The 23,857-nt window shown below is 42.3% G+C and overlaps 6 protein-coding genes across 6 annotated transcripts; 2 read left to right on the forward strand and 4 right to left on the reverse strand. All coding sequences in view use genetic code 12, as the record gives it.

The window, feature by feature from the left end:
* Positions 1–318: 318 nt before the first annotated feature.
* CXQ87_003971 (uncharacterized protein) lies at positions 319–1,863 on the reverse strand (the record flags this gene model as incomplete). The annotated part of the gene is made up of 1 exon (XM_025482429.1): positions 319–1,863. One exon carries the CDS (start codon positions 1,861–1,863, stop codon positions 319–321), a length of 1,545 nt encoding a protein of 514 aa, XP_025337047.1.
* A 1,572-nt stretch (positions 1,864–3,435) lies between these two features.
* Positions 3,436–4,413, reverse strand: CXQ87_003972 (uncharacterized protein; the record flags this gene model as incomplete). Its single annotated transcript, XM_025482430.1, has 1 exon — positions 3,436–4,413. One exon carries the CDS (start codon positions 4,411–4,413, stop codon positions 3,436–3,438), a length of 978 nt encoding a protein of 325 aa, XP_025337048.1.
* An 897-nt stretch (positions 4,414–5,310) lies between these two features.
* Positions 5,311–9,530, forward strand: SSK2 (mitogen-activated protein kinase kinase kinase; the record flags this gene model as incomplete). Its single annotated transcript, XM_025482431.1, has 2 exons — positions 5,311–9,000; positions 9,060–9,530. The coding sequence occupies 2 exons, from the start codon at positions 5,311–5,313 to the stop codon at positions 9,528–9,530; spliced, it is 4,161 nt and encodes a 1,386-aa protein (XP_025337049.1).
* Positions 9,531–9,611: 81 nt separating this feature from the next.
* On the reverse strand, positions 9,612–11,861 carry IMG2 (mitochondrial 54S ribosomal mL49 domain-containing protein; the record flags this gene model as incomplete). The annotated part of the gene is made up of 3 exons (XM_025482432.1): positions 9,612–9,946; positions 10,905–11,760; positions 11,781–11,861. The coding sequence occupies 3 exons, from the start codon at positions 11,859–11,861 to the stop codon at positions 9,612–9,614; spliced, it is 1,272 nt and encodes a 423-aa protein (XP_025337050.1).
* A 2,405-nt stretch (positions 11,862–14,266) lies between these two features.
* On the forward strand, positions 14,267–15,067 carry CXQ87_003975 (uncharacterized protein; the record flags this gene model as incomplete). The annotated part of the gene is made up of 1 exon (XM_025482433.1): positions 14,267–15,067. The coding sequence occupies one exon, from the start codon at positions 14,267–14,269 to the stop codon at positions 15,065–15,067; it is 801 nt and encodes a 266-aa protein (XP_025337051.1).
* A 526-nt stretch (positions 15,068–15,593) lies between these two features.
* Positions 15,594–23,107, reverse strand: CXQ87_003976 (uncharacterized protein; the record flags this gene model as incomplete). Its single annotated transcript, XM_025482434.1, has 4 exons — positions 15,594–17,407; positions 17,437–17,878; positions 18,762–19,402; positions 20,392–23,107. The coding sequence occupies 4 exons, from the start codon at positions 23,105–23,107 to the stop codon at positions 15,594–15,596; spliced, it is 5,613 nt and encodes a 1,870-aa protein (XP_025337052.1).
* Positions 23,108–23,857: the final 750 nt, after the last annotated feature.

Consider the following 23,857-nt stretch of genomic DNA (forward strand, 5'->3'; position numbering starts at 1 on the left):
GCCGATCCTGGAGGTGCATGCAGAAGACTGTTAGATAAGACAACGGTGAAATTTATTAACGCTTTTCTTTTTTGTTTGTTTTATTCATAAAAAAGTAGTCTTCTGTGATGAGTAGGCTTTACATTTATTATTTTAAAGCGCCTTGTAAGGGTGATATGTAACCTTTTAATCAGCATCTGTCCGTTTAGTCATTTTCTTGGCAGTATTCTATCACCACAGAAAACTTGACTATCTATAACCACATATGAGTGAAAATCGCTCTTACAAAATTCCCCTCGCTGACATGATGCTCTTAACATAAATGCAGCAGCTCCAGATTCAACTAGACCAAATTCTAATCATCTTGTCCTTTCCACCAGAAGACACCTTCTTACCGTCCAAACTCCAATCGACACAGTAGACTTCGTCTGAATGACCCGGAAGATCAGTAAGTAGCTTTTGCGTTTTTATATCCCAAACTTTGAGTGTTGTGTCTTTCGAGCAGCTTACTAAGAGCCTGCAATCAGCAGACCAGGCGGTTTGGTAGACTGCTGCAACATGACCTCTTAAAGTTCCCAAAAATTTACCGCTTAAACCATCCCAAAGCTTGATGGAATTGTCAAAAGATGCGGAAACAACGTGTCTTCCATCTGGGGAGAAAGAAACGTGGTTCACCAACTTTTGGTGACCGGTCATTCTGCAAACCGGCTTGCTTGACTTGAGTGGCTCCCAGAAATACATGGTAAAGTCATCACTGGCAGTGACAAGACGTTCGCTTGTTGAACCACCGACTTGTGCGACCTTTTCAAATGCCTCCTTTGCCCTTTTCTTCATTTCAGAAGCTGAAAGGGACTTTGAACTACCTTTTGTGGAAGTATGATCAAATCCGCCTTTGCGAATAACATAGTCGGTGGATACTGATAAATGATTCACCCAGTGTGCATGACTCTTAAGCGTCTGAATGCATTTTCCCCCAGCAGAGATATCCCATACCTTTATGCTTTTGTCGTGGGAAGCACTGTAAACTATATTCGACCCGGACCACTTAACGCATGATACGGAGTTTGTATGGCCACTAAGCGTAAGAAGACAGATTCTTCTAGAGGTGTCCCAGAGTTTCACAGTTCCATCCTTTGATCCAGACACGAGTCTTGGTTTCTCGCCGTCTTTCACCAAATGTAAAGGTTCCCAGGCAATACTCGAGATCCATTTCAGATGACTCACCAAGGGTTTTCCAATTGCGTCTCCTGTCTCAGCATTCCAAAGCCTTATTGTGTTATCCATAGAGCCAGTAGCTATCATTGATCCACAAGGAGAATACGCCACACACAATACCCAGCTGGTATGGCCTGTAAGAGTCTTGAAAGGAGTGGATGTGAAACAGTCCCATATTCTTGCCGTTGAATCACCGGCTCCCGAGCACATACGACCAGAATCATTTGGTGCAAACAGACAACAGAGGATGGTTGAGCCATGGCCAGCAATAGCTGCACTGGATCTTGTGACTGGCCGAACTTTGAAAACAGCCCTAGGGGCGTAGACAATAGTCAAAAAATCCTCAGTGGTCTTGATGCCCGGCTTCAACACCGAGTGGTAAAGGTCATCTTTGATATCGAGGAGTTCGTTTTCTTCATTTTTCAACAATGCAAAAGAATATGGCACGGGTTCCGAGGATGAGCCCTGAAGATTATTCAATAACTCCTCCAACTGTTTCTCTGTTATACCGCCGGGCACACGCACAGATCCTCCAACACCCTCTCCACTGTCAGCGGCCTGAAACCTGATAAGAACATTTGGGAGATCATCAGGAATCACCCTGGATTCATGATTTTCTTGGAGAAGTCTTTTTTGTTTCTTAGATGGTGGCGGTACTAATGTCGCCATGGCTGGAAAATGATACTACTAAAAATTATGCTAAATATTTAATCCGATGCTCATCAGTACTACACGCAGGCGTGGAACACCAGCTGGGTACCCAAACCCATTACCTTTGATTTTAATGAAAAATAGAGTCGCTAGCTTTCCAAAGCATCAATTGATTCTAGATTTTTTTTTAAAAAAAAAAATAAGTGAAGAAATCAAATATGCTCCGTTTTGCACACCGCACTCCCCGTAGTAGCTCCTGGCGAGCACGATAAGGTGGGCTTTGACAGGCACTTCAGTATGCATCTCCCATAGTGAGTCGTCCTAACGAGAGCCGGGTAAGTTCTATTCGCTATCACTATATCTTCGGGTACTCCGTTTTCCTTGACATCGCTATCGTGCAAAAATGCAGGAAATTCAGGGCCTGCGAGTGATTAGGGAGCCTGCACGTCTTATCATTTGTGGGGTTTAATTACTCTTAGCTAATTGCTCAGACTAACTCATGGCATCTCAAATAACAAATCTCCCTTCAAACGTTTTATCCTTGATTTTCGAGCAACTAGATCAGACTTCATTGTCAAACTTCCTTCAGATAACTAACTCAAATCTTGACAATACACTACGTCTCGCAGCAGAAACCGTTAAGTATTCCAGCATAATTGTATCAAACCAATGGCAAAACCTGATTAAATTGCTACCACGGGCACTTCAGCTAATGCCAATCCATTCACTTGACTATTACCATCATGTTTCGTTGGATGAGTTCAAGACCCTTGCGCACAAGCTAGGTCGTCTTTGGGACTCTAGATTCCCCGTTAAAAGAAGAATCTACTTAGTTGTGAGATGTGATGTTTCGAATCAATCCACGAAATACAAAACCATCCGAGATTTGCATTACATGCTCCTGGAAATGCCCTTGTGTGTTCATACTGCAATTAGGCTTGTAAAGCTCTGTCTTCCCGTTCTGAATGAGATGGTCCCAGACCAACTCAGCAACGAGGCTCTGACTTTACTATTTCAGAAGTTCGTGGAAGATCCCATTTTACATGAATCTCTAGATTCACTTGGACTCCAAGGACCTACTTCTGCGCTTTTGACAAGCATCCCAAATAATCCCATTAGCGATTTCTCACTGTTTAGAAACCTAACATCTTTACAGCTTAACGATCTCAATCTAGAGTCACTCAGAGGATTTCAGTTTCCAATATCCTTGCTTAAACTAAACCTAGCACATAACCGTCTTCGGAATCTTAAGTGTGAGATACTTCCCCCGCAGCTCGAGGTGTTGAATCTTTCTGATAACAAGCTTAAAAGACTCATTGGAGATAAAATGCCTAGGAATTTGAAGAAATTAAATATCAGCAAAAATATGCTCCAAGAAATATGTGATCTACCACCATTGATTGAAGAACTAGATATCTCATTCAATGACTTAGCTATAACAGCTCTAGAGCATACTCTACCGTTGAGCACACTATGCATGGACATGGCTCAATTTTACTTGATGCCGAAAAACATAAAGGAATATCTCGCGAGCCGACACATCCTGGTGAAAAATTATGCCATCCGTGAAAAAGGTTTCGTATGAAACTTCTAAATTTCATCGAAAACGGTTCCCGTCAGCTCCACATCTGATCCCTCAATTACAGAATCTTGCATCAAACTAGGTGATTCGACCGAATTTGAACTGTATTGTGTTGGGTCACTATACTTGACTGGTGAAGAGGGAAAGTCATTAGTCATTTTGGGCCGCTTATTCTGTCTCTCAGATGATGGTCTTAATTGCTGCTGTGTAATGACAATTGACTCCTCAAGGAAGGAGCTCAATGGCTCTTCCTCGGAATGCAGCAAGTCTATTAGCCAGGAGGCATTTTTGTTATTCTCAGCGTCCCCCAGATCCATAAAATCGAAGTACACCGGTTCCATGATATTTCCAGCCACATTCTCCTTATCAGCTTTAGCGACGGCCACAACTCTGTCACAATTCTTGCTAGCTTCGTCCTTATTATCCAAGTTATAGTGGCTATTAATGAGAAAATCATTGTAGAATAGAATTCTTTGATGAATCTTGTTTTCATTCAAACTCCGATTACCCAGCTGTCTATGATCGTATTTGGTAGGCTCAAACCGAGATTTGCTCCGCATTTTAGGGGATGGCTCCACGGTCGAGTTCGACTTGGCAGGAATGTAATTGTCCTCCGTCTCAGAACCAGTTTTCAATGTATTCATCTTTACGTCCATGCATCCTAATAGCAATATCATCAGTTGTTGGCATGTAGCAAATTCGTTGAGGTGTTTAAACATCACATCGACGTGACTTTGAAATTTTAAGAAAGGGCTTTCCCTAAATAAAGTCGAGTCAGGGAGATCTGGTAGGCTTTTGTCGGCAGTTGTGGCAGGGTCGGTCTTGTTTAACTTCTCGATGTAAGCTGTATTCCAATCAACTTCAAGCTTGAGCAAAGCCTCTTCGAAAGCGGTCACAAGTTGAAGTCGATAATACTCCAACACTTCGTGAAAATTCATTATGACGATAAATGGAGAACAATCGTACTTTTCCAGTCTTTTGATCATGAGAAATGCGAGAATTTGACTGAATGTTGGAAGTGAATACCGAGTGATACACCGTTCGAGCAGCTCGTTGTATCTCGGATGTTTACGGAGAAGCTTCCATGGAAATTGATTGAACGTCTCCAAAACTATGATTTTCCCGTCCGATTTCAGTTCCAAATATGAAACCATCATGTTGCAGACCACAGCAAACATACAGTTGTGTAAAGGTGTAGATTGAAAGTCAAGTATTGCTTGAGAGCCGTCGACTCGTATTAGTGAATCAAGACTATCGACACCAGTCGAAATTTGATTCCATTCTGATGGTTTGTGAAGAATATCAAATAGGGAGACCATGATCAGAATACTTCGCCCTCTTCCTTAGCTCAAACTCTCTGAGCAAATTGGTTATTCGGATCTAAAGGTGCTGAATTTCAAAATGGTGGATTGCTATAGATTCCATAACGCTTTTAGTATCTAGAAGTATTACTCGAAGAGCACCGGTTGATTGCGCGCTCAGTTATCAAGAGGGCGTCTGAAGATCGCCTTTTGTGCACCTGCCTAACTTTGGAGAAGGGCTGTAAGAAAAAACAAAAGGGAAGAATTGAGATATCTAGCAACAAGAAATGGAACAGTTGTACTTGCCCCTCCTTTAATTTCAAGACGATATACACTAAACACTCTTCCTTACTTACGTTTCGCAACCTCCGAAGCAACATCCTTACCTCTCTTAAGTTTCCAGAGAACGATAGGGATATAGTGAGGTCGAATCCATCTTCACATCGATAAGAGAAAAGTAATTACCACCCAATCATCTTTTTCTCGCAGACCCTGGTATCAATTGCTTTATACGATAATTGTGATCAGCTACAATTAGGGGCGCGATTCAACGGACGTCACTAAACCAATCATTACATTCAAATGCCCAATCAACTGCCAATCTCCCAGAAAGACCAGTCTGCATTCTCGTCCCGTCATGGAATAAGCCACAGGAATACCGCTTCAGGAGTGAGAAGGCCAGCGCTATCCAGAACTCAGTCAAATTATGCTAGCGCAACAAATTCAGGAACTTCGAATACTGTATTGAACTCCAAGTCAACCAAGGCTCTGGGAAGGGAAAGATCCAGTAGCACAAGCTCAAATGGAAGTTCTGCTCCCACACTTAATGCTGCAACAACTGGGGACTCTAGAAAGACTCGTGTCAAATCAATGAGTCAGACACTCGCCAACAATCTCCACAACAGCAATCAGTATCTTGCCCAAGAACGGGCTTATCTCAGAAGGATAAGAAACCAATGGGATAATGATTACTATACCAAAGGAATTAAAAGTGCGGACGATGAACTGAGCAAGGGCGAGATTAACAATAATGAAGATGATGAAGATGATGACGATTTCCTGACCTACGGTAACACTGACCTTCTAATAGACATGGATGATGAAAAATACCAGATCGACTACAGTCTCGCGTTTGATATCATGAAGTCATCAAACTCTAACATCAATTTCGATAAATCAAATCTGATAAGCGAGGATACAGTGAAAGATCCAGCAGTTCTTGAACGTCTTGACTGGCAGGCAATGTTATCTTCTGTACTCACAGGAGATGTTGTTAGGTCAGAAAAAACTAAAATTATCGATAATACAAGTGTCAACGACGGCCAAGAGCCCTTTTTGCATACGAACTACAAGGAGAACCTATGGTTTGGAATTCGTGCAAAGCTATTCAATAGGACAGAGGATGATCAAAAGAAGATAATCTTCTACCGCAGAACTCTTACTGAGCAGTTGATTGAAGAGATAATGAGCTTCGAACTCTCATACGATAAAGACAGTAAATCACCGCGCCAGCAGGTTGTTGAAATTCTTGAGAAGTACGAGAGAGTATGCGATCAATGGCAAAGCTTGGAGGATATGAAGCATGACAAGCCCGCGTGTCGATCCGAAGCATTCCAAAACCGTATTGACGCCCTCAACGCATGGTTAAGTATTACCGATGCAATTGAAAGAGAATCGCAGTCATTCAAACTGTGGGTTGGGAATGATGATCTTGATATTATGAGGGGAAAAGCAGATGCGCTGGTACCCAATGAAGCTGAACTTGAAAGGAATAGCCTCACTAGCTCTAAAAACAAAGTTGTGAAAAAAATCTTTGAGGAGGATAATAAGTCTTTGGCTGAACGTCTTATGAAGGAGAAAGACGTTCACACTATCTTCCGCAAACGAATTTTTATACCGTTAGCACCATGGATGGTCAAGTCAAGAGAGACATATATCAATCTCGGCCATATCTTCGAGATGCTCAAACTTCCTGATTATATCCATGACCTAATCCAGCTTTGCCTCATTCCCTTGCGTCTCATTAAGGAGATTATCAACATACGAATGAAGTATGCCTTGAAGCTTCAAAATCCCACTTTGATGATGATTGACCAGATGATTGAGGATTTCAAATCGTACATCACAATCGCGCTAGAAGTGAAGAATGGTATAATGAGCTATTGCAAGCCTGATGAGAATAAAACGTGGCTCATTGAAGATTTATTCGACTCGGATATCCTAGATTTCGACAAAGTCGTTCTTCAGTGCGTCCGCTACTTCCTCGTTCTTCTCAATAGGAAGCTTATAGATAGCTCCAAAACACCAAGCACGTTCAGAACAAATAAGGAACCGGAGGAATTGGAAGACACTTGGAACTTTCTCAAATCACTAGGTGAATTCATTGATGGGGGCAGCATAGTCGTTGCGGAGAATATTACTCTCATCACGCTGCGATTGTGTCAAAAGCTTTTGTCGTATCTCAACAACCAGATCAAAAATCCCCCCAGCTCTAATATGAGCTCACTGGAACTTATAAGGTGGTATAATTCTACCACAGAAAACTTCGGGCAGTTGAGAAGAAAGCTTGCGAGATTCACAAGTGAATTGTCACGCTCGTTCACCAATTCAGTGGCTTTTGAAATACCAACAAATAACGGGAGTCGAACTAAAGCCTTGCTAGAGGCCTTGAAAAGTACGAATCATTTTCTTGTCTACACCGGTACCGTCGAGGCACAGGGGATGTACTTTTTCTCAAGTCCTGAGTTGCGAGATAACGAATCTGAAATTTTGAGGATCATAAATGGATCGCGGATTGGTATCGATCAGTCTGAGTCGTTCGATGAGTTTGTTAGCCTCTTGAACATGGTGAACGTCTCAGGTATGGAGTTTGCTATCCCAGACGAGTATATTCTGAACCTCGGATACGTTTTGGCTTTGTGTCCGCCTAAGCCTATTGTTTGGGAGGGTGATATGATCACATTGAACATAAAAGAAGTCCCTATATCAGATGTCAAGGTGGGTCAAATGCTTTTTGTGACAAGTGATCCAGAATTTAATCTTATGGAGCTAAAAAGTCGCTTTGTTGAAACGGTAACAGATGCAATGGGTGGAGGAAACACCCTTAAAGTCGTGGAGCAGCGCTCTTCGTTGGCGAAAGTCCATCATGAGCTCACCAAAATCAACAAAATTTTCTTCAAAATGACTTTGGCGATACTTGATTCTGTGAAAATTATTATGGAACGATGCAAAAAACTTATACCAAGCGGTGGTTACCAAGAATTGGTCAATTCTTATTTCATTTATGCCAGAGACTTTGGAAAGGGTTCGGTGAAGTGGGCAGACCCCCTGAAAAAATCCACTGTGATAATGAAGTTGATTCAACTTTCCATCCAATGGGTAAGCTTTATTTGCGATGATTGTATCCCGACAGACAGGAAAACCTTTCGATGGTGTGTGCTTGCTCTCGAGTTTTCAATGGAGATGACTCGCGGATTCAACGTTTTGGTTTTAAACGAGGAACAGTTCAATAAGCTTAGACTCAAAGTGGCTCGATGCATGTCACTCTTGATCTCTCATTTCGATATCATGGGAGCTCGTTCAAGCGAGGCTGAGAAGAAGAAGTTGCTTAAGTGGACATCTCAACGTCACAAAATTGAGAATACTACTGACGATGAATATATTCTTACAGCTTATCGCGAAGATGTCATGAGGGAAATCGAGGAAATTGAGAATTACAGGGCAGAAGTTCAAGAGCAGCTCAACTCTATTGGTCGGGTGTTGGATGTGTCTGATCTGGAATACCATTTTGTTAAGCTCCTTGCTTCTTCTTTCTCGAGTGTTTCGATTAGATGGCAAAAAGGTAGGTTCATTGGCGGCGGCTCGTTTGGTCAGGTCTTTGCCGCTGTTAATTTGGATACTGGTGGTGTGATGGCTGTGAAAGAAATTCGATTCCATGACAGCCAATCAATCAAAATTATTCCGTCTATCAGAGATGAGATGACTGTGTTGGAAATGTTGAACCATCCTAATGTCGTGCAGTACTTTGGTGTGGAGGTTCATAGAGACAAAGTCTACATCTTCATGGAATTCTGTGAGGGTGGCAGTCTTTCAGGTCTTTTAGCTCACGGTCGTATCGAGGACGAAATGGTGATTCAAGTCTACACTCTACAAATGTTGGAAGGTTTGGCATATCTTCATCAGTCTGGTGTTGTTCATCGCGATATCAAGCCCGAGAATATCTTATTGGACCACAATGGAGTCATCAAGTTCGTCGATTTTGGAGCTGCTAAAGTCATCGCAGCTACTGGAAAGACCCGGGATCGACTATGCAATCATCGCAACCTGCGAAGAATAATCCGGAGAACTTGAACTCAATGACAGGAACGCCAATGTATATGTCTCCTGAGGTTATTACTGGTCAGTCAACAGCCAAGAATGGAATTGTTGATATTTGGTCTCTTGGTTGCTGTGTTCTAGAAATGGCTACTGGAAGACGCCCTTGGGCTAATCTTGACAATGAGTGGGCCATCATGTACCATATTGCTGCTGGGCATAAGCCACAATTGCCTTCACCTGATCAGTTGAGCGAATCTGGTCGCAAGTTTTTATCTAGATGTCTCGAGCATGATCCAACGAAGAGGCCAAGCGCAGTGGAACTCTTGAGCGACCCTTGGATTGTGCAGATTCGACAAGCGGCCTTTGGTTCTAGCGATGGCTCCACACCTTCCTCCGAACATGGTCCTGCCATTACTCCTACCAGTGAAGCGTCAGCCCCATTAAGCTCTTCGTCGGATCACAGCCATCAGTTTGGCGAGAATTAGTTAAGTATTCGCAATATAGACATTCATTAAAAATCAGACCCAAAGGTCTGCTATATACAATCAGCTTGCAATCATACCATATCATAACCTGTAATTCTCCTCAAGAAACGATACAATTTTTTCGGTATGATCACCCTTGATACTCACGAGCCCTGTAACAGAATTAATTTTCAACTTTTCTTGAATTGGATTTGTTGTGTCGAGATGTTGCACAAGCTCTTTCGCAAAAAGATGAACATTACCGTCCACACGTTTGACTTCAGTTGAGACCTTGGTATTTTGTAGACGCTTGTACACTGGCCAGTAACCGTTCGAAGTTTTCCTAATGCTGTATAGGCGAGCCTTGTCGTACGTGGAATTAGGAAGATCCTCGACACTCAAACTAGAGAGCAAAGGAGCCGCATAGATAGGTTTGGCTCGTATTTCTGGATTAATGACACCAAGATTTTTTGATAATATCCTGCTCACTTTCATATTCGAACAGTTGTATTGGGCCTAGTGATCGATGGATTTCAAAAATTTCCCTCTGCACGTGAGGATACTATACCTGTATATATATACTTCCGCGAGTGGGCAGAAACTATAGACGACCGCGGACCGATAAAGCGCAACAAACACAGTCTTACATCGATGGAGCAGAAACGCCAGTATCATGTTCGCGTATGTGTTTCGTGAATAGTTTCTTCTGATCGAACACCATTCCGCAATCAGCGCATGTGAATCGTTTCTGATGCACCCGCTTGTGCTTCGCTAGATTAGAGCTCTCACTAAAGCTCTTTCCGCAGCCAGGATACAGACATTTTAAGGGCTTCTCGCCCGAATGCACCCTCGTGTGGATTGCCAACGCGGAGCTCGTAGTAAACCGTTTGTCACAGTGTTTGCATGCGAAAGGCTTCTCGCCTGAATGAATTCTCATATGTTGTTTAAGAGTAGCAGCAACGGCAAAGCTCGCTCCACAAATCTCGCACTTGCAAGGTTTGTAGTTCGTATGTATATGGATATGTCTGTAGAGCTTCTGCCGTTGCATGAAAGGCTTTCCTCCATTTCTTTCACAACCGACCCAACAACATCGATATTGGCGTTTTCCCAGGCCGATATGGTCGTGCTGAAGGTGAGCTTGAAGGTCGCCATCGGATGCATGAACCTTTCCACATATAATGGGCTTATTATCGATATCGGTTCCAACCTGCCAATTGCAAGTGAAAAGAGGATCTATCGGCTGACAACACAGTATCTTCTTAGGTTTGATCTCCATCTGCGTAATGCTCACTCCATTTGACGGGCTTTGTTCCTCTTTCTTTATGAATGGCTTTGGGGACCCGAGAGATGACACGATGGAGCTTGGTGTGAGTAACGGTGAGCTTTTGAGGGCACTATTGACTGTGTCTGGTGCACTGCTTGAACTTATGTCCTCATTCAATTCTCTATGAGTACTGAGATGGCTCACAAATGACTCGTAATCTTCGTTTGTGAAACCACAATTATACCACTCGCATTGAAATGCATGATTTTGAGATCTCTCGCGGTTGTCCAATGAATATTCCTCATTGATATGGTCACCGATGAGATGATCCAAAAGAGTGTTATCATCAACTTTCTTGCAACAATTTTCCCACTTACATGAGTATGAGGAAGGAGCGTTAGGTGACTGTGGTTGCATTGCGGAATTGTCAAAGTGAGTTTGTGAGCCTATCTTCTCGTGCTCCTCTCCGAAAAGCAGATTAAAATTGTTGAATTGGAGAAAAAAATCAAAATCATTTTGTTCACAAGAAGTCGTAAGCGCAGACTCCGAACTCTCCTGTTTAAAGGATGGCACTCTCGCATGGAAGCAAGATTGATGCAAGTTATGATGAGCTTTCAATGCCTTCATATCATCAACCAGTTGTAGTTCATCGGACAACGCCGTATTTGTCACCGGAAGAACATCTGGTTTCGCATTTCTAGAATCTGCGGTTTGGTGGCAACGATGAGGGAAGTGAATTTGGATATTATCGTAACTTAGTGGCTCGACCTTCCTTCTCTTGGTAGCAAAACTCTCGATTTCATTGAACTGCCTCTTAGGTGCCTCTTCTTCTTCATTCTTGACATCTCTCAGCAGCTCGACACTCTTTTGAACATTTTCTAAAAGATTTCGAAATATCGCCATCCTTTGCAGCTGTGTTTCACATAAATTGTTCTCGTGATCGAATAACTCATGGTTCTCAAGACATTTAGGATCCTCACAAATTGCCTCAACGTCTCTGAGGCAACTGGGATCATCACAGCATTCGACTTCTGGAATTTGAGTCGAGCAAATTTCATCATCACAGGACTCGATGGAGCAAGCGTCATGGCTTCCCCCATTCGTACAATTTTCGTTGACACAATCTCCGGATGAGCACCGATCAAGATCGCAAACTTTGGGATTCTCGCAATTTCCGAAATAACAATCGTCTAATTCGTTGCAAAATATTCCATCGCAGTCTTTACTAAGTTCCACGCAATTATCAGGTTCAGCAGCACCAGTGCTTTTCTCCGCTTTCTGGTTAGATTGATGGTCGTGATTGTGAATATGACCATGAATGTGCATATGATCGTCGTGCTGATGGACATGCCCATGGATGTATCCATGAGTCAAAACATGTTCAACCTCTTTCATGGAGGGCAGATTACCAATCGTGGGAAAGACAGTCCCCAAGCCTAGGCTATGGTCAGGCATCTTGAATGTAAATGATTGGTGGTAAGAAGCGAGGCCCGCCTCAATCAATTACAGTGGTCGACGTCGATTATTCAGGTATAGATTTTTCAAAGAAGTGAAGACCTTAATTCCTCAGCTCTGTATCCACCTAAACGAGTGCCGCTTCTTAGTAAGTGTTCACTTTTCACCCTGGTGGTTACTTGAGATGATCAAGTGAGCTCGGACTATATGAAGGAATTTTTGGTGTACTGGTGTTTGCAATATTCTGTTAAATCAAGGATCATTTGGCTCGAAATGTCTAGTTCACGTAACTCAACATCTGAATATGCTGACCAGCACTTAGGTTCGCTACGATCTCGCAAGGAGAGAGGTCTCCGCGTAATCAGTTAAGAGACTGCCCTTGTGACACTATTTTATTGGCTTGCTGACTCCTAACTTGTTTGAGATCCTTGATACTCAGTTTGATCGCAATAACATGTTGTTAGTAAACGTAAGCTTGACTTTCGGGAGTTTGTTGTGACGTGCATAAATCATGCATAAGTGTAGATAAACATGCCCCGCGCTTACTTCATTCTCCATCTTTCAAACTAATTTATGCATATCCTCTCAGATCCCCTTATTGTTTCCGGAATTTTATCAATAACACACAGGATCTCGCATCCCAAGTACTTATAGTGTTTACTTATATGGCCTGGTCAAATATCTATCATATATCTGACTAGAAAACTCACTAAACTGGTCGCTTGAAAGCTAGCATGCAAAGGATATAATGCGCAGGTTTACACTAATGCTTCGCATTGGTACAGCTAAAATTCGACTCTGCTACGAAGCAGTTCAAAAATGGGCACGAAGTCGCAAGGTGAAAACAAAGGGTCAAGCAGATGATGACATATCTGAAGACATGGCAGACGATACTTTGGAAGATATTGTTGATCGCTACTTTGATCCGGACTTGCAATTTTACTCAATTTTGTCATCTATAAAAAGCAAACCCTTTCCTGAAGATGAGACGACTTTCACCAGCGTAAGGCAGCAAACTGACATGGCAACTTATCAGAAGTACCATCATTCAAGCAACTCGTCGATGATGGAGGACGTTCCGCAATTAGGGACCCATTCTGCAAAAGGGTGTACTCCAAAAAGTAAAGTCTTTATGTCTCAGGAAGATAGCCAAGACTCACTAGAGATATCAACAATGGTTTTTGAATTCGATGAAAGTGCTGATTACGGGTCTTTGCTCATGGCTGATCCAAGACCATTCAATTCTAGCAATGATGTTCAGATAGTTCTTGATCCAAGATATGTAAGTGAAACCCGCTAGCATACACCAAAGGCGGTTTTATTTTTTGTACAGATCAATCTTTGAACCATGAAGCCTCTTTGAATAGCAGGCTCTACGTGGAAAGATAGAACGAACTGGATATGTTTACATCAATAAAAAGCAGCTGTTATTTGTTGACTTCTGTCCATTGGCTGTCTTTTTTGAAGACATGTTTTCCCTTGAAAGCTACATAGACTTGTATACTTCTCCTTTTATTTTAATGCTATCACGAAATATCTGCCGCAATCCAACTTGGAGGAAAGGAATTCACAATATCTTTGAACGTTTTATTAATTCACCTTTCAGTTGCCAAAACTATAATTATTCGTATCACCAACAAGCTTCGGAGCTTAGGGCACTGAATACCCGGGCACGTGATTATCTGCATGCGGACTTCCTCGCATCCCGTTTTAGACACTTGACGCGTAATGAGCATACCTGAATTAGTATTGAACGAGATCCAAAGGGGAAGACGATCGAAATCTCGTCGAAGATTGAAGCCTAGTATGCTTTCTAAGCAGTGATGAATAATAAAATTTTATACAGCCATCATCGTAAGGTTACCTCTCCAAGCGATTAAGAGTAAACAATCTTAGCGGTAAACACACGACTCGCGCCTCAAATCGTGTCTGGTCGGTCTATAACTCCCAAACTTTTCTACTTTGGCTTTCTTTTCTTGTGGATTATTTCATACAACTTTGTCTACTTAATAAGGAAGACCAATTCAATAGCTCTGTTATGACGTCCGCTGACGTGGTATTAACGAAAAACAAAACAAACGAACGCATGATGGAACCCCAATACAATACTAACTTGGACGATGAAGAAACACCAATCGATACTATACCTGTCACCAATCATACCAAAACTACTAAGGATTTGGAGAGTGCCCATCTGCCATCTGGATCAATTTCGCTGGTAGAACTGTCTGAATCGACCAAAAGGCTTATCAACTCTCTTTCACTGCAGGCGCTAAGTGGATCGCTACCGGTAGCTGATTTAAACACGCAAGTAGCCGAGAAAAACGTCGAAGGCTCCCCAACTACAATGACAACTCATTCCGCTATTCCATCACCGGACTCAGAAACCTTTTCGCAGCGTTTGCCCAAGCTAGACAAGAAGCCAGTGAAGTTCACCGTTCGCAAAGTATCTAGGGACACTATCAACACAAGTGCTGGTATTAATAATGGTCAAAGGCAATACTCATATGGTAACACCATTGACCGTCTGGAGCCAAAAGAGAGAAAGCCACTCTCGAAGAATGAGCAGCTTCAGCGAAGCCAAGCGAAGTATGATGGATATGCTGTTCGAGTTGAAAAGATCAACAAAGAAATCGAGTTTTTGAGCAACCTTCTCCCACCTTACAATGTGGAAATTGACTACTCTACACGGAACAAAATTGCCAAGGCCATAGAGAAGTTGAAAACGAAGCAAGATGAGATACAGAAAAAAAAGTATAGCCTTGGTATCACATTAAGTCGATTATGGAGAGAGCATGACGAGCGGGAACTATGGGTTAGAGCTAAGAGCAACCAGTGATTCAAATTAAAGATGTGAGAGTATCATCAAACAACACACATTACGATTGCATGAATTGTTCAACTTGTATCTAACGTAATGATTCACCGTTGGCGCTTAGCGTCAAATGTCAGGAAGTTAGATCGTCTTTCTGAATAACGACATGTGAAAAGCCAGCCTTAGTACCGGTAGTAGCTTCATCCTGTTGAACTTTCTTGGAAGACGTCTTCGAATCTACTGCAAAGCTCTATGTTTCATGGATAACCAGGAGATGCCATTGGTTAGAACGCTAATAGATAACCCTTCTGATCTCAGTGTCCCATACTGCTAGGAGATCCAATCATGGGGCGTATGTATGTAACTTTATGAAATTTGAAATTAATGCAAATTAAATTGAAGGCTGATTCTCATCTTTTGAACCCAAAATGAAATTTGAAGGAATCTTTGGTTCTAGGATTTCGGTCAACGAATAGAGTATTATTGATAACGGTTAGGTGTGATATATTGTCGATACTAAACAGTTGAGGCAAAACCAGGCTCAAGCGAATTAACTTTGCAATTCCAGAATTTCATTCTCATTTGCCACCAAGCCCATCACAACCAAGTACATATTCAAGTTATTCAACATGCTTTGCTTCTCGTGCAACTTGTCCATATCAGTATTTGCGATGGCTTTTGCTCGATTCATTACTCCAAAAATTTCATCTCTGACCTCGTCAACTATGATACGCTGGTGGCTTAGCTTGCCTCCAAGTGACAAAGTTGCCAAAAACTGCCAAACGTAGTCGTTCTGAGAATCGTTATTGGAAGGTGGGAATATCGCAGCCAATCTTGACTCTAGAGCAGTGAACAACTCGTCGTAACAGGATGTCCATTCAGACAAATCTGTAGCAGATATTGTTCCCTCCCCTCTGATAAGTTCTGCTCGTGAGAGCAAACTTGTAATAATAGACAAACCAATCTTCGTTGTTGATACAAACGACACAACGTTATGCTGGATTAAAATGACAAGAAGCCCTATGATTTCATGAAACTTAAATTCTTGAACAGAATTCATCAAAATTTTGCAAAAGGTTAGCGAATAAATTTCAACGAGCCTTAAGACTTTTGATGGAATGACTTTGTTTGGATAGATTGTGTACGATCCCTCCTTGATAACATTCAAGTTCTCGAGATTTGACATGACCAAGGTCACAATTGTGAGTGTCTGTTGCCTAGATAAGAACTTGAATAAACGTGGAAGAATTTTTAAAGCCTTCTCATGGTTCAAACATTGTATGAAGGGATTCACAAACAGCTCATCATCTCCAGAAGAGGAAGAGCTATCCAAAACGTGCAATGAGTTCCATAGCGATGATGTATCCACATGTGCATTAGTGCGCGAGTCACTCTCGACAGCCATGAGGTTGTTAATAATATCCTCCAAGATAGCCAAAATGTCCTTCCTCGTGTACTTCTTAACCCGTTGGCTTGGAGCGATGGGTTGATCATCGGAGGCACTGCTCGAAACATCCTTTGCTCGTTGAGCCGCTTTGCTTAAGATGGTTAATTGCTGCCTGGGTTTCTTTCCTGAACCAACAGATATTTTCCCCAAAACACCCTCTCTTTCATTGTGAGGCAAACTTTGACGCTCCTTTGCTACACTAACAGCCTTTTGAACTTGTTGCTGCATTCTTTGTAATGCAACATCCGCACGTTTGAATCTACCACCAAGTCTATGTCCACTTTGGTCGAGATAGGCTTGCGCGATAGAATTGGGTTCTTGTTGCCCATGAGAAGGTGCCAAAGCACCTGGGGTGGACTTCGGATGGATGACGCGGTACACTTGAGCGTAAAAATCCTCGTTGTAGGGGTCATCCGTAACAATCTGGGAGAGCTGAAATCTTGTAACAAAGTCTTTGTCTTTTGGGTTCATCACACCTGAGTAGCGCATGATACGCGCCACCTTCTCCTGACGTTTCAACATGAGTGCATGTTGCTCTTCATTAATAGATGTCAGCTCCTCAGGGCGGATCTCCTCTGTCTTTGCATCATGACTCTGTGACGCCGCTCTTTGAGATTGTAGGCGCTTAATTGAGGCATTTGGTGCTCCTAAAATAGGGAACTCACCCAAATTTTCGGCATCTCTAGATGTAACTGATTGATTTGTTCCTGACTCATTTCTCAAGTTTGGTTTCACGTTCACATCCCCCAAAGTGTGTTGAGGAACATTCTCCCTTGGTTGAGTGAAATTTTCCGCTTGAGGAATGCCAATCGAGTGTTTGGCGTCGGTTGGGATAGGAACGGCAGGGAAGCCTTGTCCTTGATTCATCATGTACCCGTTCGGATGTTGCATGGTAACAAATTGGGGCGGTGGAGGTACTCCATATGGACCAGGCGGGGGATGTAACCTTGTGGGACCATGAAGCCACCAAATTGATTTTGTGGAAATCCACCAGGGTAATACTGCTGCTGTGGAGGAACAAAATTCTCACTTTGTCTTTGTGATAAATTGCTTTGAGACAACAGCGCTTCAATCTCCTCCAAGCTAAGGAACTTTTTCTCCTGTTCAATAGGTTTCGATTCATCCCGCTTGTTGTGAGCAGGCATCCCCCACAAATCTTTCATGAAATCCTCATCGTTTGCAGCAGCTCGCGCATATGAAACATTAGGATTGATGGTCTGAGATGACGAATGTGATACGGCTGAGTGCCCGAAATCAAAATCTTTGCCAACATCGGAAACACCAAATGTTTCGCTGTTCAAGGCATCATCGTCATCAACTTCACCCAATCCCTCATAGGTTTCCTGGAAGTCATAAGAAGTGTTTGTATGACCACCCAAATGAGATCCCTGTTGGCCTGGAGCAGGAAATGACATTATGTAATGAAGCTCAAATGTTGGTTGTAGGTGAGAGGACTACGAAATTTTGGCTTGCAGTTTCGTTCGCACTCGACGAAATTTAGGAGATGCACGACTTAATAAGGGCGCTATTTAAATATTTGAAGAGCGCTAGACAATTTGAGGGACATCTCGTCCCACTCGGCCTCTTCGTCACTCAAAACTGTGATGGCACCCCCAGCCCCAATGCGCCAAACCTGCTCTTGTTCGGAATTTTCTTTGTCGTGCTTATAATGGAACAAGGACCGTATTGTTACAGACCAGTCCGCTTCATCCGTGATTGACCAATATCCTGCTACCCCACTGTAAATACCTCTTCTTCTGCTTTTCATTCCTTCTTGCAAGGCCTCAATTTCATGAAGAAGTTCAATTGACCTCTTCTTTGGCGCTCCGGTCATCGACCCTGGAGGAAGCGACTCTGCCAAAACCTCCCAACCACAACTGTTGTTAAGCTCCCCCCTTATTACGCTAACAAGCTGATAGACAGTTTTATACTTCTCAACTGTCATCAAAGCACTGACATCAACTTTTTTCACAAACGGATTAAGATCATGCCTAATAAGATCAACTATCATGAGATTCTCCCCATTTCTTTCGGTGTTTTGAGGAGCGATTGCGCCATGTCAAGAGTTATCGAGGCATCGTTCTTAACTGTCCCCTTAATCGGTCTCAATTCAACAACTTTTTTCTTTCTATTGACCTCGTCATCTTTCCAGCATAAAAAACGCTCCGGGGAAGATGACAAAAGAACACAATCATCAAATGCCATGAATGATGAATATGGTGAAGGGTTCTTGTGTAAAGAAAGAATTTTATACATCTCCCACGCTTGGACATTGCTGGGGAGCTTAATTTTCAGCTGGGTCGTCAAACAGAGCTCGTAAGAGTCTCCCGAATGTAAGTGTTTCTGACAGGCCTCGAACTGCTCCCTATATGCTTCTCTGTCTGGAAAATCGAACTTAATGAGACCGTCTTCACAGAGTTCTTTGACACTCTCGGGTACGTCGCTTTTACGAAGATTTGGTATATGCGATTTAACAAGCTTTTCCGAAAAGTTTGTCATCCAGAGTTTGTCATCCATTCTGATGGAAAGCAAGGCCCAATGTTGAGTTGTGTGATCAAATATAAGGAATCTCTCGATGAATAAAAGTTTCAAATCGGGCACATCCTGGTGGCAAAGGCTCCTAGCATTGTCAAGAATAACATGCTTACCCTCCTCATAGGAAATGAGGCCCATATACCCTCCGAAAAAGGGACTTGACCTTATCGGTAGATGCGATATACTTTGCTCAGCCTTCTCTCTGTCCACAAAACGCCTCCTCATTCTGTCTTGAAGGAATTCCCATACTGAAGACACGTCAAGCTCAAGATGTTCCTTCTCGTTATGCTTGCCCACTCTAACGATATTAGGTCTGTTGAGAGAATGCGATACTACCTCGCTTTCACCGGTAATGGGAAGACCTATTATAGACCAGTCTCCGGGTTCGGCTGCTGAGTTGAGAAGAAATATCTCATGACCCCACATTTGCAATTTATCGCATAAGTCAACCGGTGAAGGACACTTCCCATCAAATTTTAACGGCAAGCCAGAGACGCAAGTGTCTTGACTGGGGACAATATTGCTACCCAAATCAAGGTTGGGCGAGACCAGTGACGTTGAACCATGATCGAACTCAAATTGTCGTCTTCCGTTTCGATTAAATTTGATTGCCAACTTATCAAAACAGCAAATGAGCTCTTGCCCCTTCTTTGAGCATATTGACTCCGGATGGTATTGAACGCCATAAAACGGCATGCTTTTATGTTGTCCGGCCATAACTAAATCTATTCCATTGTCCTTGCATGTGGCCAAGGGGATGATTTCGTCATTGAGATCCTCAAGTCGAATTCCTAGTGAATGATATCTTACGCTCTCAAATCCTTCAGGGTTGTCGCCAAAAAGGGAGCATGCCCTCGGTTCGATCGTGAAGATTTGTCCATGTCGCACATGGTCTAGCTCTTCAATCGTATTTCCGAATGAATGGCAAAGGCTCTGAAACCCGAGACATACCCCAAGTATGGGAATAGCTTCAGAGTGCCTCTTGCTTAAGTATTTGAAAATCCAATGTATTATGCCCACGTCCTGATGCTTCTCCGGATGTCCTGGCCCGGACCAATAACGATGTACTCAAACTTCGATATCCAATTCGAAAATTGTTCAAGATACTCATTCGGTTGAACGAAGTCATTTTGAACGCACACGACCTCTTTACCAGTCTCCGACTCTATCAAGGCTCGGAGATTGTTGCTGAATGAATCGTAAGAGTCAATCAAAAGAATCATATCCTCAGAGTGAAGAACTGGTGCCACAGACTATTTTCTATACAAAGACTGCACATGACTATATGCAAGTTTTTCATTTGTGTTTTTCTTTGGTCTTGTGTCGACTTTCAACGGTTTCCGCGAGATTCATAATTACATTGTACTTGCTTCATCTTCGTCACCGGAAACGTTTTCATGTAGCTCTATGAGCCGCTTCTTGTAAAATGATATCTTAGCCATCAGATTCTCCCAAAGAAGCATCAATTCATCGAAATCGCCTTGAAGAGTTCTCAAACGATCCTTTTCAAGTGCCATGGAGACCTTTAGCTCCTCATTTTGTAGCCTCAAACGATCGATAGTCGTTTTAAGATCATGACTTACAGAGCAGGATCTTTGTGAGCTCTCAATAGAGCGTCCTTGCATTGTCGATACTTCGAGGGAGCCCCTCGCTTTCGAATCGATGTTGGCCGCTACTGGTACAACGTCATCGTATTCAGACCTTTGAAGTGATTCCACGCCCCATCGTGTCCTTATCTCAGCTAGTTCTGACTCCTTATCAGACAACAGTTTTTTTAAGTTGTTGACTATAAGAGCTGCTGATTTGAGCTTTTCCATCAAAGTTTTCGCCTCATATGCTTTTTGATCCTTCTCAGTTATAGAGTCATTGAGCTTCATTTGCAAGTGATGTATGTTCTGTTGCGCTCGCTGTAGCTCATCTGCGTTATTGCAAGATTTACTTTCATTCCCCAACTTGTTGTCTTGGAACCTTTTGACTTCATTAGTGAGCTGTTGTATTTTATTTTGCGATTGTTTGGAGGCACGCTGCGAAGCTCTAGTTACAGCTTCAAGCTCAGCTTCAGTTGTTTTAAGACTCTCTGTGAGACTCCTGAGCTCCTTGTTCATCTTGTTTATACCATTCTCTGCAAGTTGTTTCCCATCACTAGCCTCCTTGAAGCGAGTTTCTAGTTCTTTGAAATCTCTGAGAAGCACGGCTTTCTCTTTATTCGTATGTTCTAGATGGCCCTTGCATTTGGTCAAATCATAACTCAGTTTGCTTTGCAACTCTTCTGCCATTTTTATTCTTGAAGAAAGGTCTTCATTTTTAGTCTTTATCTCTTCGTTAGACTTGCGGAGCATCTGAACTTCGCTTTCCACGCTTGTCAGCTTTCGTTCAGCATTTGCTAAAGTTGCTTTCAAGTCAATCACAGATTGTCGTGAATCCTTCAATTTGTCCTCAAGCTCGGTCACACGTGCATCAGCTGAAGCTTTCAAGCTTTCGTGCTCTTCCCTTAGATCCTCGAACATCTCATAAGTAACCTTGAGAATCGGGTCCCTTTGAGGGTCATGAAGTAAAGCCAGTCTTATTCGATATGCGTTATCTTGAAGAAGATGCAAGTATTGTGGTATGAGGAAGACTTTGGGGAGACCTGTCTCATCTTTAGTAATTTCTTGGGTGAACAAATCGTTAATTGTGCCTTCCAAATATTTATGAAACATCTTCTTCACCTTCAAAGCGTAGTTATCGGCACCTATTGTCTTCACGATAATATTGTGTAATTCTAACCGAGGGCAAGGCGACGAATTCCTGGAGAATTCAAATGCTATGCCGATAAGGATAAAGCATGTACAATCTGCTAGATCGGTTGCATTAGATCCACTACTCATAACGGCCGACATGATAGCTTTCACTGAATCAATATCTCGCAAGAAGTCATCAACGGATTCGAAATCTTCGTATAGCCAGAATGAAAGTAGCGAGGTGTATGCAACGGGAATTCTAGAGTCGTTCAAGTGAAGAGTCGTGACCAAAATCTGTGCTATCGCCTGAATGAAGCACATCACCTCCTCTCCATCTTTCTCATTTCCAACAGTAACAGCTCTTGCAATACGCTTCGCTTCTTCGCAATCTTCAATAAGACACATCATAAAAAATGCAGCAAACCACGGTTTGTAAGAATTAAGTTTGATTCCATCATCATAGTGCAGTAAAATTGATATTATGTTGGATTGTTTGTCAATTTCAATGTTGCTCTTTCGCTCGCCAGAATCATCTTGATGAAGTGATCCACTTTCGAAACTTCTAATCTGATCTTCGAGAAAACCAAGTTTAGCATCCTTGTTTCTTTCAACGAAGCATTGAAAACAGTAAGAGGCAAATAAACGAATACTGAAGTAATGAACAGAGTTCAAATGAAGTGCCCAATTTAACAAAGCCTGTGGCGCGGCGAGACAGTTCACTGGATTTCCAATCGGAAGCGATGGATCAAAGCTTGGAACATCAAACTTGGAAAATTCAAATTGCACCTTGTGGTTTCCAGCCATGAGATCACCTGTGATCCTTAATGCCAAGGAACGAAGAGCAACATTTATCTCGAACGTGAATGCAATTTTTAATACTGCAATGAAGACCCCATGTTCAAAAAGTAAGTTTTGCTTATATGTGAAGTCGTGACTTTCTTTTTCGACAAATGTACGACAAATCTCCAAAATCATCTTCATGTTGCTTACCCTTTGATCGTGCCATGTTATGGTTTCTAGTTGCAGCGTTATATCAAACTCTTGCGAAAATGGATCCGACAAAAGCTCCACTAAGACTGGTATGCATCCAGTCTCTAAAAAGTACTTTTGATTCGAAGCATTGTAGGCAAGAAGGTTAAATAATAAAGTAAGGCAATCTTGTACAATAATAGAGCCTCGAACTCCTCCTTCTTCTTTAATCACGTTGAAAAGAATTTCGAAAGTGTTTTCAAATGCCACAATCTTCTGTATGTTATTATTGTCCTTGACCAATGCCATAAGAAGTAATATCGCCTCATTTCTTATTTGATCGTGCTCATCATTCAATAAATTAACTGCCAATGATATCGACGAAGGAACCATGGTAAACAAGTCTCTCAATTTGACTGGCCGTGTCAAAAGGAGGGCTTCCAAAAGTTGAATTGCGTATGATCTCACATGGAAATCTGAGTGACTCAGCAAAGAGTCCATCAAAGAAGAGAGATATTGGGGACTCACGCTGAACTCATCAGCAATCCATAGAGAGAATTGATCCACCTCAAAGTCCTCAATTGACAAGGGTGATGGATACTTGCCATTTTGGAAGCGTGAGTGGGAGCTAATCCAACCTCTTGCTGCATCGCCACTATCGGCGCCTTTCATGAATAAAAGAAGTAATGTCTCCAATATTGCTTTTATTGAACCGACGTCATCGCAATCTGTTACGATTGCCTTCAATAGAGCCTTGGACGCATACTCAACCACCACTTCCCTATATTGCCTACTAAAGCTTTTCAAGCCAAGCACTGCTGACCGTCTGTCGGCGGGGAATTTTGAGTTTTGCAAGCGATCCCCTAGAATCAGAATTGCCTCTTCTGGTTTTATTTCCAGACTGGGCTTCTTAAGGATGCTGCCAATGTAATCCATCGAAGTCTTTGATCAAACCCCGTCGTTGTGAACGTATCGTACGCGACCTTTTATTAGGACACTAGACGACTGTATGCACGGTCTTCGGCTTGATTTCGAATAGTATGTGTGGCAGATGGATAATATTCTTTGACTTGTCTACACAGATCCCAAATTATTTGGTTTCCTATTTACTTAGTTAAACTGTTTACCTCATACAAAATTTCG

The sequence above is a fragment of the Candidozyma duobushaemuli genome, assembly GCF_002926085.2.
Source record: "Candidozyma duobushaemuli strain B09383 chromosome Unknown D_B09383, whole genome shotgun sequence".
Lineage (NCBI taxonomy): Eukaryota > Fungi > Ascomycota > Pichiomycetes > Serinales > Metschnikowiaceae > Candidozyma > Candidozyma duobushaemuli.